Source organism: Pecten maximus, chromosome 5 (assembly GCF_902652985.1).
Source record: "Pecten maximus chromosome 5, xPecMax1.1, whole genome shotgun sequence".
Lineage (NCBI taxonomy): Eukaryota > Metazoa > Mollusca > Bivalvia > Pectinida > Pectinidae > Pecten > Pecten maximus.
In genome coordinates, this window is record NC_047019.1 from 18,267,982 (window position 1) to 18,286,112 (window position 18,131).

An 18,131-nucleotide genomic window follows, 5' to 3' on the forward strand; every position below is an offset into this window, starting at 1 on the left:
AACCAAATCCCTAGCGAGAATGTGTTTCGTAGGTTTGTATCTATTTGGTCTAGTAATCTACATATGGGATAGGTACTTCCTAAAGCGATGATAAAGAGTGATGTCTGAAATTTTGACGAACAAAAATATACACTCCTTCTGAGAAGAAAATGACGTGGGAATTCAGGCGAAAAAGGCTGGAATTCTTATGATAGAGATTCCCCAGTCTACTTTAAATATTATGGTAACTGTGTTTCGAGTATTAGTTTGAACTTCAAATTAGAGAGTGATGTGATGGAGTCACTAGTAATAACATGTAGTAAAATATGTATTTGTGCAATTCCTAAAGCACAGCTGTATTCACAATAAAAATAACTGAAATCAATCTATTATCTACGATGTAGACAGCAAATCCATCGCTTCTCATAAAGTGTATTAAATAACACCAACAATAAAGAAAATAACTGACACCTACAACTTAAAACACATAAACCGTTTACTGATGCATGGAAATATCTCTGAAAATGTATTCTGTCTACAACATGTCCTATCGGGTTGGATATATCAATTGGGATGCTATTTTGTTGTTACTGGATGATTTCGTCTGCCCTGATATTCATTCTAGTATGGAGAAAGTCACAGTTCTTTTTTTACATTGACACACACTAGTCTGAGACTCTGTTGTTGGTCAGGCACTTGTCTCTCTCCTGTGTTGTAAACGAGTTCTAATACATATTTAACAATGATTTGTAAATGATTATAAAGAAAAAGAAAATTCATAAGATTATCATTATATATTATTTACAAATACTCTTTCTATATATATACTATACTTTCCATTCCTGACTAATAACCGGATACTAATTATTTGAAATAAATGTAATATGTTATGGAGAGAACTATTATGTAGGTTTAGCCTGATGTTCAATCCATTTGATTTGCAATAAGATATGTTGAAATGAAATATCACACACTACACATAGATACATGTAGATATGGAGTAGCTGACAACAATATCAAAAACAACTAAAATTTCATCTTCCTCCGACGCTGTTCACTAGTGTTACTTTAAATGATAAAAATGCTAAGAGTAACAGTCAGAAATTCAATCTATGTTATCTTGGTCAATGTCCATTAAGGTGGCGAAGGTACGATATCTTTGAACTGTAAGGGAAGGTGATACCGACAGGAAAACTAAATTCGGGTCTCCAGAGAGATGTCACGCTTGGTGTTAATGTTCAGCGATGATAAATATTTATCTCCACATCATTTTGTTATCAAGCAAATACCGAAAACATCTTTATGGAGATACGAAAACACATACACTTAATCATGAAACAGGTAGGTGTCATAAAACTTAAGACAACTTATAGAAAACAAAAAATTGACACCCCATATCATTTGTGAAACAAGCGTAGTTATGGGATAAATACATGTACATGTTACATTCCACTAGTGAATACGACCTTCCGGTGATTTGATTGGTCAATAATTCGAACTGTTACCCGAGCTGCAACTGTTATTGACGTTACCAATAACCGAATGACGTCACATCACCGATCCCGGGCGTCATCTGTACACCTTATTTGCAAACGGTTTTCATGAAGCCTTTGAATTTAGATCTCCCTCAATCAATTCTACTGGAATAGACACGTTTTTCGGTTGTTTAAAAATGAATAAAATTATTTATGATAATTCAGTTGCTCTTAGTAGTTCACTTCCTTTTATCAGGGTGGTCGGGTAGTGCAATGGTTGCACACTTGTCTTTCACCTCGTCGACCGGAGTTCGATATCCTGATCGTATATGAAAAATATGGGATCCCACAGTAAGACGTGTCGCGCACTACCATTCCCGGCCAACAAGCGTGACTAGTATAAGTTGATACACAAGTTTCTTGTTTCGCTATTGTTATGAAAAAGATAAAATTTACACTATCTTTTTCAGATGGACGTATCTTTGGCAGCAAGGCAATAAGGTCTTTTTAACTTATTTCCTGGTCACGGCACCAATGGTCGCAGCCAGTCTAGGAGACAGTGACAACCGCTGACGTATTGGCGTACATTCTGCCAGCAGTGGTATCAGCGTACGTATGTTGGGGCTCCAGACGATCTATGTCGATGCTATCGTAAACGACAGAAGCGGCTGGCTTTAAATCATGCTGTTCGTTCTTTTCTTCCTTTTCAAGTGCCAAACGTCTGTTGCTTTTGAGAATAAAAATTCAAATGTAGCATTGTAATCTTATTGAAATGAATGATGTCTCGTTATGGTAGCTTATATAAAATCGTGCTGTTAAGTTTGGCTTTTACAATTGATTAATGTTTAAACCAAATTGACGGCATCGGGTAATCAAAAAGACATAATCCCACAAAAGAGTTTGTATACGCTTTGAGAGACAATGTGTTATTCTATAAGAGGCACCGATTTATATCAATACTCTTTTAATGTAGGTTTTATATCGAATTAATTAAAATTGATTCATTATGGAATTACGAAATATAGCAAATTTCTGGCCTCTGATATCTGTTTCGGAGATCAATGAACTGGCTACGTATATATCCTTAAGCCAAAACATCCGATGTAACTGTTTGTAAATTGTTCACAATGTTATATTTGACTGTGTAATAAATGTAATATCATTGTAGTAACGCCAGATAAATTTCTAATTACAGTGTAATGTTAACAGAAAGTAGTGATATTAATGTCATACCTTCTATAGAGGATGACGTTAGCGATGGTCGCCACTGCTACAATCAACACAACAACCACTATTGGTATAACCACCGTCGCTGTAATAAAGTTTACAATACGCTTTAACATGGTCTCTTATGCTGAATTTGTATATAAGATATCTATTATAAGGCTATATCATACTAATAATCCTCATCGTCAACAATTTTCGATATTTTTCATTTAATCATAATATCTCCAGTTCTTAAATTGAACTAATCAAAACCAAAGGAGGTGGTGCATAGGAGGGCTAAATAGGCCCACAGCGATATTTTTCCCGGAAACATATTTCAAAAGCATAATATCCCCGATTATGTGAGAGGAATTAATTTCCATTCCTCAATGTATATATTCTTTTTTTGGTGATTTCATTATTGGCCCATCAAACTGCATAAGAAGCTAATGTTTTGACCACTAATTATTATAGAACACATTTTTATTTCCTATTTGTGAAACAAATTCACCCCATTTGTTTAAGGTTTAATTTTGTATATGAATCATCACGCTCCGTGACACTAAAATTAAATTTCAGCCTAATTTGATGTCTTCTTTGTGAAAATCATTGTTTTTAACTTTCATTTAAAGTCTAATACCACAAAGTTATTGATGAAGTACTATCAAAATTTCCGGTTAGAAATAATCTATGGATATTCATAAACATTTAATGAAACAAATTTCTTTTGTGAATTACTGGATATGCCAAGATTTTATTATGTTAAATGTATACACCCCCAATTTTTGACAACATATCAAAGTACCGAAGTACTTAAAAAATAGAGGCAAATGCTAAGAATCCAACAAAAATAACAATGCAATCAGACTTTACTGCTTGTGCAGACAGGGTGCTCCTTTTTAACCCTTGCTTTTTTAATACAATTTACTTCATGACCTTTCTTTGCATGCAAAAATCTTTTGTTATCCAGTAATTTTTGATGATTTTTTTTGGTTGTGTATTAAGATTAATATGCAAATATGTTTTTTTAAAAGCAAAATTTGATAGTACTCCAACGATTATTACATTTTACCTACTTAACAAATAAAAGAAAATTTCAAGAAGGTAAATTTTTAACTGACAATTTTGTTAAAAAAGCGGTAATTACACTTTCTATTATTCAAATTCATACTAAACACACATGTTTTTATAAAATGTAACATCACATGAGACTATCGATGCAATATGAAATTTATCAAGTACGTTTGTACGAGAAATATATTGAATTTAAAAGGGAGGGTGCACATTTTTTACAGAAATCATGTTAGGTGGCGCTGCGTATACAGCATTTGCAAATTTTCGTTTTAGTGTCTAAAATGACATGTATTTGGTAAAAGTCTATCATAATATCATGCATAAAATAAGATTCGGCTGTGGGCCGCCATGCATCACTTCCTTTGCATTTAAAAATTTCTACCGACTAATTAATGCTATGTTATTCTTATATGACAATCAGAATGCAAGGATGCAAGGATGCAATATAAAACCACATCAGAACGACGTCTAATACAAGATTTGTGATATAAAATAGTTTGCAGGTGAATTTGTTGTAATGCTTCAAGCTGTTTATTTACCTGTTGAGAAAACTTCAACTGTTTTTGTTGAGCATATTTTTTCAGTATTAGTTTCCGGTGTTGTGAGGGAGCTTGTCTGTGTCGCCGAAACAGATGATGGCGACTCTGTGTACCAAGAACCTGTGGTTATAACAGCTGTTGTAGTGGACGTTGACTGTGGAGTGGTGGTTGAAATTGGTATCTTAGTCGTAACCTTAACAGGTGGGAGACAGGTGATATTCCATCTGGCTTTAGCTATAAATATAAGAATCAAACCATATTTGAAACGTTGCGAAACATAATAAATTTGCAATTATTAAATTGTCATATTGGTATCCCTTTATGCCATCAAGTGCTGTGATGGATTATAATCTATGTGGAAATGTAATATCTACTTTGGTGTTATGCCAGTGAAGACAAAAAGTATATATTTCTGAACAGTCCAGTAATATGTGATTCTGTTGTGTAGATTGAAGTTTTATATACCAATGTAGATAACATATCACGTGACTGAATCCCACATCAGATTTAGCCTGTATTCTCTCACTAACCACAGCCAGAGCTAGATACGGTAACCTCGTGTCTACAGAAAGCTACTCGTGAGGAGATATTTGTTTCAGAGACATTGATAAAGTTTCATTTTATCGAAAATTATCGTCATCACCATTGTATCCGACGGTGTATAATAATTGCTTCATGTATTCGTAAATATTTTGAGAAGCAATGTAGATGTAACGAAAGTTTTGAAGACATCGAAATAGACAAATTACTACTAACAAGAAATATCTTTTTCAAAGATAACCAGCATAGTTTTAATGCTGGTGGTTATAATGTAAAACTGATGGTGAAATAAATTAACGAACTAAAGCGTTTTAGCACGAATAACAAAATTATATCAGTTTGAATAATTTTTGGTAATAATAAGACTGCATTTGAATCAAGAATATGATTTTATTAATGTGACATTTGAAAAGTTAATCTACTTATTCAGCTTACATTCAATTCAATCTTATCTTTGTTTCGTTTTTAACTGCATATCTGCATTTTGCATTTACCGCTACATTGACCAATCACATGCTTCATCTTGACCAAAAGAAAAGTATACGGCTATGCCGAAAAATCAACTGACAATATCTAAAATAGTGTTTATTGAAAGATGCATAGGCCTCTTTACAATATTTGATAGAAAGAATTGTTTAACTCAGTAGATTTTATGATATTTTAAAACTACTTTTGTTATAAATTGTCAGTGTGAAAATCATTACTGATAATACTTACTTATCTCCAATAGAATGCAGTAACCATATCGCCATGGATTGTTCCGGTCAGTCCTGGACAACACAAAATCCAGAAAACTACTCTTCATAGAATACACTTTGTCAGGCCCAACACATTCGAACCCTACTGTTTCGTGTTCTGATGATTTTACACTTAGCCTACTGCCGCATTCTATAGCTTGTTTAACTAGATACGACCTGCCAAAATTAACGATATTGGTGTCTGCTTTAACAGGTCTGGCATTACAGGTACAACTGTATACATCCGGGTGTCCAGTATCAAAGATATCTATGACTACACGTCTAGTAATCAGGCTTCCGCTCTCGCACATCCGGATCACTATCGGGATGTAAAAACAACGTAAATAAATGAAAACAGTGGTACATTATTGCTAACAAGCCTTTCGTCTTGCAAATAATCAAAAGCTTGTAATATATTCTAATAATGTGAATTCAAATTCCATACGACAAGCTAATCCTATTGAAATCATGACGTACCTCATGAATTGCCAAGTATATCACACATATCATGGCGCTGTACATAAATGTCCGTCTGTATACAGTGTAATGTTAACAGCCATGCCTTTATATCTAGGTCTGACATTTCTGCATTACATTTTTTCTTTTAAATCTATTTTTTTTTTAAATTCTTAAATATAAACTTATATATCAAAAGTAACCTTTCTTAGTTCTGTTTATATTTGTAAGAAAAACGCAATACACAAAAGGTATATGTACATAAAAACCAAATAAAATCATTGTCTGGGCGATCGCTTTAATGGTTTTTGAATTATGCAAAGTGTCAAATGTATTAACATAGATCTTATTTCTTTTCATACTTACCGTCAGTGTTTTCTGTTGCTGCTGCAGCTTCCGAACATACCTTACATTGAACCCCTTTAAATAGACAAATGCTTCTATAATAACAATATTTAGTTTTTCTTTCATACCGACTTCAGGTTTTTACAAGAAAGATACAGAAGTTATTGATACTTAAGTAATTTTTTTTTAGGTTAACCTAAATCAAAATGAACAAAAGGTATACCAATCAACAATAGGTATATAAAACAAAAACAGGTATATCAATCAACAAGTATAACAAAAAGCAACAGGTATACAAATCAACAACATGTATACAAATCACCAGCAGGTATACAAATCAACAACAGATATATAGATAAACATCTGGCAAACAAATCAACAACACTATACAGCCCGTGATCCATTCGCAGGTATACCGATGATCCCGCACATATAAGCAAGCATACCGATAATTCACATGCATACATGTATACCGAAGATCCACACCTTGAAGGCAGGTATACCTTAATTCCAGAGCACGTTTGCCGTTATACCGATAATCTACAACATGAACGCATGTAAACATACATGTACAACCCACAGCATGTATACCGATAACACATAACATGTACTCATATATCAATAAATCACCATGTACCATTATATACCGATAAATCACCATGTACCCAAATGTACCGATAACACATAACATGTACTCATATATACCGATAAATCACCATTTACCCTTAAATACCGATAAATCACCATGTACCCAAATGTACCGATAACACATAACATGTACCCAAATGTACCGATAACACATAACATGTACTCATATATACCGATAAATCACCATGTACCCAGATATACCGATAAATCACCATGTACTCATATATACCGATAAATCACCATGTACCCTTATATACCGATATATCACCATGTACACAGATATACCGATAAATCACCATATACCCAGATATACCGATAAATCACCATGTACCCATATATACCGATAAATCACCATATACCCAGATATACCGATAAATCACCATGTACCCATATATACCGATAAATCACCATGTACCCAAATGTACCAATAAATCACAATTACCCATATATACCGATAACTCATCATGTACCCATATATACCGATAACACATAACATGTACTCATATATACCGAATAAATCACCATGTACCTAGATATACCGATAAATCACCATGTACCCAGATATACCGATAAATCACCATGTAGCCATATATACCGATCAATCACATGTACCCAGATATACCGATAAATCACCATGTACCCGTATATACCGATAAACCACAATGTACCCATATATACCGATAAACCACCATGTACCCAGATATACCGATAAATCACCATGTACCCATATATACCGATAAATCACCAGGTACCCAGATATACTGATAATCCACAGCATGCATCTAAAGATGCCGATAAACCACAACAGGAACCTAGACGTACCAATAATCTAATAGTAATACTGATAAACCACAATATGGCTACCGGTATTCAACAACATGAAGCATTTAAAATAAAACCGGACGGCTTGAAAGATGTACATCCGGAATTGTATTCGACACTGCAGCCAGCAAAGTTACATGTATGTTTGGTCGGGTGCCACAGTGGTAACACATTTGTCTTTCACCCTGACGGTTGATTCGATTCCCCATTCCAATATGAAAAAGTGTTTTCTCGGGTACTTCGGTTTCCTCTCATAGTAAGACCCTCGAGGGCTTCCGTACGGACCAGCAAGAGCGAATGTAAGTTGATGTAACTTGTTTTTCGTGTTAACATTTTTCACGTCTCTTTAATCACGATGAAGTTATGAAATAGAAACAACTGCGTGCAAGTTCGATCAATCCAACATGTATAGAGGATATCTAACAGTGCCAAATATATTTCACGAGTGGGGCTAATATTTTGATATTTTTCACTCGTGCTGCGCACTCGTGAAAAATATCAAAATATTAGCCACACGAGTGAAATATATTTGGTATTACTGAAGACACTGTTAGATAATCTGTGTATTACATTTTTTATCAACGAAAACCTACCCCGTATTCTAACTATGACTACAGCGATAATTTGTCAACAAAAAAAGTAGTTTCCCCTGTCCAGGTGCTGACATATATGTCGGGCTTTCTGATCGGTCAATTATTTTGGTATTTTCTTATCATTAATTTGATTGGTCAAATCAGCAAAAGTGATATTTTTCAAAATATGATATTTTTTTACTTTTAAAGAATGAATAATTTTTGATATTTCACTGGTAAAAATGTAATGAATATATATCGCGATTTATATGCATATTAGATGACTGCCTATTAGTTATATATATAGTGAAAAAGGACTCACCTTGGTAGCAACTTGAAAGTGCTAAGATGCCAACAACATACGCGTGATTCATCTTTATTCCTCTTACCTGAATAACCAGCTGGAGAAAATAAAATCGATACCTTGGGGACTACCAAGCGAGGTGTAACAGTATAGGCATTTAACACATACATCCGGAAAATCCGTCTATAAATAGATCTATGTCGACGCCTACCTCTCTTTATATTCAATTAAGCGTATCGAACGAAAGCTCCCTCTACTATTAATCTTATTGGTGTATCTGACTGTAACAAAAATCTAGGAGGAAGTTAAAATTCCCCATCGACTCATTCTCTGGCCTTTTGCCAGTCTACATATTATTTCCTAATTATACGAAGATTAAATAGGGATGCTATGGACTCGGTAATAATTTACATAATATTCACATGCAAAGAAAAAAAAATCTAAAAATAAATAGTTGCATTTCACTTTAAAATGATATTAATCTATATAAGTCATCAGCAACTGTACATAGTCATAATGTCTCACCAAAATAACACATATTCAACGGTTGCTTCCCTAAAAGTATAGTGTGTTAATCTACTTGTATATGTTGGAACCATAAACTTATAAATTGTACAGTAAATATCAAAGCTCATGTCAAGAGCGAGGTCACACGGTCCTTTTTTGAACACGCAATTAACCGCACATATTAAGTGCAAATAAGTCTACGTACCTCGTGTTTCGTGGGGACACTTTAACATAACGGGATTTCTTTGATAATAAATAGATCTGTTTATCAGAGTACAAAACTATTTGTCTTTTGGTGTCTTGTTACTAAACTAGAAGTTAATAGCCCTTTGTCTACAGCATGAATATAGATGATTTCCCAATATCACCAATAATTTCACACTGCCAGAACGCTGTGTTAGAGCGGTTGAATTATCACCAACCCACCTCCAACAAATAGTGTCATCCACAGTGTAGGCTGCTGGTTTTTTTTTTGTTTTTTTTTACATTTGGTAGTGTTTGCTTCAGACTTTACCCCATGCAGCACTATTAGTCACTAGTTCAGATCGGCATCGCATCATCGACCATATTTTGAAGAAATTGTTTTCCTTGGAAGTTTACAGTGATAGACGGGTAAGAGGTTGTCACCAGAAATAATAAGTATATCATTAATGTTTTACCTTATATTACAGCTAATGAAAATGACTGATGATCACAGAGTTATTTCTTGTACATAGCTTATTTCAGATCTTGTCACATATTTATCTATTGATTTGAGTTGACACCAAGCCCAATTTCGGGTGGAAACCTCTTGGTCATAGTCATATCTATGGTAACCTTTTAGTAACAAAGTCATGTCCGTGGTAACCTCTTGGTAACAAAGTCTTGTACACACTCGCCAAATAAAATATAAAAATTATCTAAAGATATGCTATATCAGTTTATTAGCAGTTTGAATAATGGTTGTGTATATATGATGAAAACTAAACTCTTGGTTGCTTATTAAATAATGTTTACCTCTTAGTTGTTTGTTTGTTATCCCTGATAAATCACCATAGTACACATGACTAGTACCAATTTGTTATATATAAATATGATGAGAACAATATACGCATGTTAAGGATTGTATTAGTTCAACATACAAATTTAATGAAGAATATGGAACATGTTAAAATAAATGCTATTTCAAGATACAATATGAATTTACACCAATACTACTTTCAAATTTCAGACACTTTAATGGAAACTGGATTCCAGCAAAATTACTGATATTCGATTATCTATATTTGTGCATGTCGGCATTGTCTAAAAGGATGCTTTAATTGTCAGGCTTGTTAAACCTTAACTTATTTTCGAATTCCGAGCAGAACTTAATAAGTACTTTTCACATGAATCATATAAGGCCGGATAATGTAGGCGATAACACCTTAAACTACATATTGTAACTAACAATATCAAAAGAGTTGAATAAAGAGTCAATAACTAGATAAATTACGTTCTTTTGAATGAATTTGCAAAGAAAAACCTTTTTTTAGAAATCATTACCAATATGTACTTTTTTTATCAAAACGAGAGCTTTAAGCTTTTGGCATCCATTTAAAATTAATAACCAATTATGATACTGCATACATAATTGCCCAAAACAGACCTTTGTTTTTTCGAAGACTATATGTCTTTTCCTAGGCTCCTGCTTTTTCATATCACTTGCACTCTCCGTTAATATTCATAACGTTTCTATGGGAACCGACGGTTCAATTCCCCCATACCTGCTAACGACAATGCCGATCGAAATTCGCCTTTGCTTGTGTATTGTCCCAAATCCACCGATCAAAATTCTGTTACTAAATAAGTTATGCTAGCGATTACACTACAAGATTCGCCAAATAGTATCAGAGAAGCTACATCTCCGACAAAAACAACTTTTATAGAAAAAACGAATGAAAAGTTTTAGACAAATACTATATCCCAAACTTTTAGACCTTTTTATCACCAATTTAAGCCGAATAAATACTTAATTGAATCCTGAAGAAAGTTTATCGTGTTCCGCCTCAGTATTTGGTATATACAGCACCATTGGCCTGTTGTGTTTTAGGCTATCATTGTTAGGACGCTATTATAACTGCGCTCATATATTTGTGTTATTAACAGAGATTTCTATACTATGGGTGACATTTTCATTAATTATTGAATTATTCTTGGTTGAACAGCAAAATTGTAGTTTTGAGGTATACAATCACCCTCACATTTCGATATGAACTTGAGGCAGCTACATTGGTCATCCCTCCAAGCCGAGGAAAACATATACAAATACTGAATATGAACACACAAATATTGTTACTATTGTAGCTTAGCTATTGCCTACTTCTTGAAAGACTACATATTATTACAGGTAATTGTCAAAGCATATCTGTTGAAGGTATACATATAATTCGATACTGTTGAATTGTTACACATTTAGAAAGAAACAGTATCACCAAATAAAGACACCATTTCAGAAAAACAATGAAGTTGTTCATTGAAATATTTACAATCTTATACAGATGCTTGTAAACCTTTTTCATTAAGCAAGTCCCGAATGTCGACGGAAAAACTTAGACACTACTTTCCTTTTTAAATGTGTCCATAGCCTCTTTGACTGATCCTATCTGACCAGTTCTGTATCTTACCATGTACTCTTAGGGAGAGCATTAAGTTCGTCAAATCAGCCTTGTTATTAGAAGCCAAAACACTTTAATGTAATCATTATGTGCCATTCTAGGCCAAATTTTAAGAAACAGCTGAAAGAAGTACTGTTTAAGACACGCGATGCTATCTTTTGTTGTTATTGTTTCTATCTTTGTAAATGTATTATATATAACTTCAAGTCAATTGTATTATTGGACCTTAATGTCGGTTGAACTGAAATCAATTGAAAACTGAAAAGCGTTACCAGAAAGACGCGATATATCAGCATAACATTATCAATGTTATCGTTATACACACCTTAATTATACAGGATTAAATTTTTTTTTTTACTTTTCTCCTAAACGTCGGCGTGTAAAAGCTTGACTGTACCTAAGTATTTTGCCAGACACCACTCACTAACCAACGAAAAGATTCCGACCTATGAACGGCTCGATATCGCGGCGTGCAATCACCGTTATCGTATATTTTAACATCCACTGAACCGTCGCTTATGAATTCGTAGAAAACGTTTCCGACAGGAATGACGAGAACAAATTGTCCGGTTTCTGTGGTGAAATTTACTTGGCGGTTAACAGTAACCGTCATACTTTTAGGTTCAGATACTAGTAAGGTCACACTGTCACCCGCGAAAGATATGTTTCCAGTAGAATAACTGTAAATAACTCGGAACGCCATTCCGGAATACATTGCATCTTCTAGGACGTTTGAGGAACTGCTTTCTACGATTCCATTTTGAACCCTGAATAGTTCATTCCAATTCACTTTGTCTATATACCATTTAGCTCCCGTTGAAGTTGTATCGTTCCTTTTGATAACAGAACTCGCAAGTCCGTAAATGAACTTTTGAACTGTGCCGTTGGTGGAGACTATAGTTACTACTCTCTCGAAGTGATAAGGTGTATCAGTGAAACCTCTTACAACAGCTGAAATAATGTCATTCTGAATGAAGAGGAAATCCGCTTCAGCGGCAAAGGTGCCGAACACTAATCTCACACGATGTCCGCCATTATTTACATAGTCATGTAAGTCAAACAGAGTACCGAACACGGGGTTCCCAGAGTCCGAGTTCTCGTAAACTAAGGTCCAGTCAGTATCCGTCAGCCAAGTCATCTGCACACTAGTATCATTGACTGTTGCAACGTGTTCACCAGTTCCACTCTGCCATTCTATTTTGTAACGAAACCCGGAGTAGCTCAACACGTGGCTTTGCCAAGCGCAGTTGCCATCGAAGTTCGAAGTGTAGGGATTAGCCATCGAAGCTATCAGAGGAACACTCCAAGCAAATTGAGCTACCACATCAGTGCCTAAATCGTCCAACCAATTGAATGGTAACCGGTTGTTTTCTACTAGAGTCGTGATATCATGACCGTTTTCAAGGGCAGACGACAGGTCTTTTAATACGGTAACAGGTGTTCGGCATTTCCCACCTGCAAACCAAGTGGATTTAACAAAAGCTGTAAAGTCACGTTCTTTTGCATCCAAACCGATAATCCATCGCTGTTCTTGAATAAAACCAGATGTACAAATCAACAGTACCTGGCGGGAAAAGAAGATGTAATTGACTGTACTTAAGACTGATTGAGCACAGACCTCCTGATCATTAACTTCGATTTGATTTATGCTGAACAACTGATCCTTTGAGTTGAAGTTCCAGAGAAGTATTCTTACGTCCACGCCTAGTTTGACTCTTTCTATAAGCTCAGATTTATTTCCATACAAAACAACGCCCTCATGTGTTGTTTCGAAAATCTTTTCATAGGTTGATGCACATGGCTCTTGATTTTCTAGATAAAAAAATAAAAGCATCATATTAAAGTAACAACGTTAGTTATTTGATAGTATATTGTTACACGTTATACTTCAGGACACGGTTTTAATAAATTGAAAGGAATCGTTTAAATCAACCATTATCTGAATGACATGTGTGAAGTTTATAACATACATACCTGTTATTTTGCTTGCATCGTCCTGTTCCTAAATATAAGGACAAACAATAAGATTACATTAAATATATCTTCTTTAACGACTATAAATGTATAAACATATACTTTTGTATGCATCCATTTGATGTAGTTGTAAGTTGTCAGTCTTTGTTTTATGACGTCATAAGTCTTCAAAAAAGAAGAGCTCCCATGATGGAGCAAAAGCATTGGTGTCTCTGTTGGTTTATATATATATATTTTTTTCAATTATATTTTCTTCCACGAGGACACTGTTATTTGTTTTATTATATATATCAAAAGAGTTAAGTATCATAAAATAGAAAAATGAGATATATTTCTAACTTGATAGTACGTAGCGTCGTTAGTATATAATTTCAGAGAATACGTTACCGGTCATTAGATGTTAGATGATGTCGATATGACACAGTTTCTACACGATACATTCAAATGCTGATATGACAGCACATCTATTAATTGCAACACCTATTGACGATAAAAATACACTTAATATTGAAATAGAGATAATTTATTTATTTACATTTTTATTTTCAGGATAAATAAACCATTATTTCAAGATAAATAAACCATAATTTCCTCTTATTACTCTTAATACATTTAAAACAAACAGTAATATATTGCCATAAAAACATTCTTTACAAATTTTAACACATTTGGAGGAGTAATTGGTGTTTCTCATAACTTAGGGACACTTATAAAAAGGCAACGAATAGGCTGAAGTGTTGTCGTTCATGTACATGCCTGGAAAGTGTGGCTGCCGATATTTTAATATTTTATACCTGGAAGGTGTGGCTGCCGATATTCTATTATTTTATACCTGGAAGGTGTAGCTGCCGATATTCTATTATTTTATCACCATTGCTAATAAGAAAATAAATGTTTACCTTCATAGAGACAGAACAGTTATATTCTTGGCTCATCAACGGCGAATCGCACCAAAATTCTGCTTTAGCATTCTTTGAGAAAAGTGTACACTCAAAGTCCCGTCCATCATGTTCCCCACATGTGTTGAACCCAATACAAGCTTTGGTGGTCGCGCACCACAATGCACAGCTCATGTAAGAGGTAGTCGCCTGGGTCTGGAGATGTGAAAAGTTCCAATATGTATCACGATTACATCGCCAAAAATATCCGTTTATAAAACTGCAGTTAATACACGAGAGAAACGCAATGTGGAAATATAATGTCAAGAGACAGACGTTTAGAACCAAACGTGGCATGATCTTTAACTGTTTGATACTAAGGTCTGTTAGGATTTCCGTACTATATAATGGAATCAAAGTAAACAAAACATCGTTTGACCTTATATATAGGTCACGATTTTTATAAAGACGTTGTGAAATAATTGGGTTGAAAGCAGTTCATTATCGGATATCAATCAAGCAAACATACACGAACTGAGCATGGAGGGTGTAGAAAAGGGTACTTAAAACAAAAGTAGTCGATCGGTGTATATCAACAATGTACTGAAATTGTATTAATTTGTTTTATATAAATGAAATGGGATATAAATACAGTACATATGTAAAGTAATCGAAATTTTATATTGATAACATGTCACTTCTAAACAAACCTTGTATTGTTTGTATATGTATAAAATAGATAATGAGCTGTGTAGAATTATGGACATGTTTGACATGGTATTGTTATAAACACCGATAACGACACGCTACCTCCTCAAGGTAGTTAATTATAAAACGATGATCATCATAATTAAAGTGACACAAAGGGAAGTAACTCTGATATATTTAAACAGTGCCTATTAAATAATCCAGAATAATGTGGTAAACTTTAGAGAAATATACAGTCAAACCTGTCTTAATTACTGCCTCTCATATGTGACCATGTTTTAACTTCCATTATTCTTGTTACCTGGACCTGAATTAGGAGACCAAATACCTCTCTTGGAAGGTCATTAATGACAGTTCTGACTGTTATGACAATATTCGAATATTCGATCTGTTTTTATTATAAATCACAGAAAAAATTATCTTCTGCTCTACTTACATGAGCAGGTAACGACACATTTAACATTTAATGAACGGAATACGTACGCTAGGGATAATTAATATTATAGGATTATACTGTAAATCTTATGACAATAGTTTTTGGTTGTTGTTTTTGGTTGTTTTGTTGTTGTTTTGTTTCAGGTCTCTGCTTGGTTGACATGCACTCTTATCCTTCATCTTACATGAATGATTTATTAATCATTGTTTTACCTGCTATAGTTATAGTTGCAAAATGCGTGGGAAATTATAAATAAAAAATAAGAATGTTATGTATACGACCTGATGATTAGAGAAATAATATAAATTTCTTTTTCGGCATAGCCGTATGATTTTCTTGTGTTCCCGGATTTGACGCGACAGGTGGCGTTACTGGTGAAGATGAAGTATGTGATTGGTCAATGTAGCGTAAATGCAAAAATGCAGACATGCAGTTATTGACGAAACAAAATTAAGATTGAATGCATGCTGAATAAGTGGATGAACTATTCAAATGACACATTAAGAAATTATCATATTTCTTATTCAAATGCAGTCTTATTACCACCAAAAATGATTTAAACTGGTATTATTTTGTTATCCGTGCTGAAACTGCGCATTTATTAATTAGTTCGTTAATTTACTTCACCAGCAGTTTTACATTAAAACCAAGAGCATTACAACTATGCCGTTTATCTTTTTTAAAGATAATTCTTGTTACCTTTATCTTGTTATTGTTTAAATGGCATGGGAATTCCGCCACATCCCTAGAATGTGTCACAGTAATTTCACGGAGAGATGGAAATCAAAACATTTTTTTTTCTAACGGGTGGTATGGTAAGAACTGTGAATATAGCTCGGGTTATATGATCTTGTTTCCTATCATGGCCCTGAACTAATCGATTCTGTATTACATAGAGGATATCTCTGCACACTCGTGAAAAATATCAAAATATTAGCCCCACTCGTGAAATGAATTTGGTATTACTGAAGACACTGTTAGATATCCTGTTTATTACATTTTTTATCAACGAAAAAACTACCCCGTATGCTAACTAGGCCTACAGCGAAAGTTTCGTACAAAAAGTAGTTCCCCATGTCCAGGTGCTGACACATATGTCGGGCTTTCTGATTGGTCAATTATTTTGGTATTTTCTGATCACTTATTTGATTGGTCAAATCAGCAAAAGTGATATTTTTCACTAGTGAAAAATATCACTTTTATAGAATGAATATGTTTCGATATTTCACTAGTAAAAATGTAATTTAGCGGATAAAAACAGTTTGTGTCATTACACAGCCCATATAATCGACATTACCAAAGTTACAAATCGTTCATTCTTCAAACAACTTTCAAGCTTGATCATAAAATACTCTCCTATAGATAGCCCCGTCTAAATGTTGTAAATGAGTGGTTGACGCGATAAAATCGAAAGCAAGGTAACTACACAACACTAGTTTGGGTAAACTTTCATTTCAACAACAATTTCATAAATGCTTAAATATTCGTTTTAGATTTTATAGAACGGAACGTTTGGTTTTGATTAATTAAGCTCTAATTGAGATAAAAAAAAGTCTTTGAGTTCGTAGTATAAGTATAAGAAAGAGATACGGAACAGAGTACATTATACAGAAGACTTTCATCCTCCTGTACAAAGTTCGTACAGTATCAAGTAGGATGAATATATATTTGTCGCAAACTTATATATAAATCGAACTTTTATATTACGTAATATTTAGTGTTATTTATTGGCGTTTATCAAATGCAAGATAAACGTGTTTAATACCTGTGAATGCCTTTGGTTAGTTTTGTATTATAATTATAATATTACTTAGTAACTTATAGTTGTAGTTTCATACAGTATATCGAGTGCACCCAACACACAACAATTATAGTAAATCGAATGCGCCCAATTAAATTCTACCCAGAAATCCACTAGAATTTAACTTCCTTTTTCTGGATATCGCCATTGTGTCTGCACAATATTTTTAAACCCTCCCTCCCTCCCTTTAATTACAATTGAACCTGTTATGCTGCCAGAATGTTTTGTATTGTAGAGGACTTGAATGTATGGAAGCTCTGTCATGTGCACATTATCTAGAGAGAGGATCAGAATCAAGCACGGAGTCGGGATTCTTGGACAGGAACTATATATTCCAGCACATTAGCTATATACTGTCATGGACCAAACTGGTATTTATAGTATGTGCATTAATTTGTTCCATTGTGACAATCCCTGGCTGGACACGCGTATGAGATGTGAACTGTCATAACAGCCGTCTGTGCCTTGATTAGTGAAATTGTGCATATTCGCGA

General features: G+C 34.1%; 1 protein-coding gene across 2 annotated transcripts; it reads right to left on the reverse strand.

The window, feature by feature from the left end:
- Positions 1 to 457: 457 nt before the first annotated feature.
- LOC117327388 lies at positions 458 to 8,806 on the reverse strand. 2 transcript variants are annotated; one of them, XM_033884338.1, is made up of 6 exons: positions 8,716 to 8,806; positions 6,373 to 6,426; positions 5,531 to 5,869; positions 4,274 to 4,507; positions 2,688 to 2,766; positions 458 to 2,175 (listed from the first exon to the last, which is right to left on the reverse strand). In XM_033884338.1, the coding sequence occupies exons 1-6, from the start codon at positions 8,765 to 8,767 to the stop codon at positions 2,004 to 2,006; spliced, it is 930 nt and encodes a 309-aa protein (XP_033740229.1). In that variant the 5' UTR covers positions 8,768 to 8,806; the 3' UTR covers positions 458 to 2,003. The 2 variants fall into 2 exon arrangements, with proteins under 2 accessions (XP_033740229.1, XP_033740228.1); XM_033884337.1 differs by having other exon boundaries at positions 458 to 2,181.
- Between the last annotated feature and the right edge of the window lie 9,325 nt (positions 8,807 to 18,131).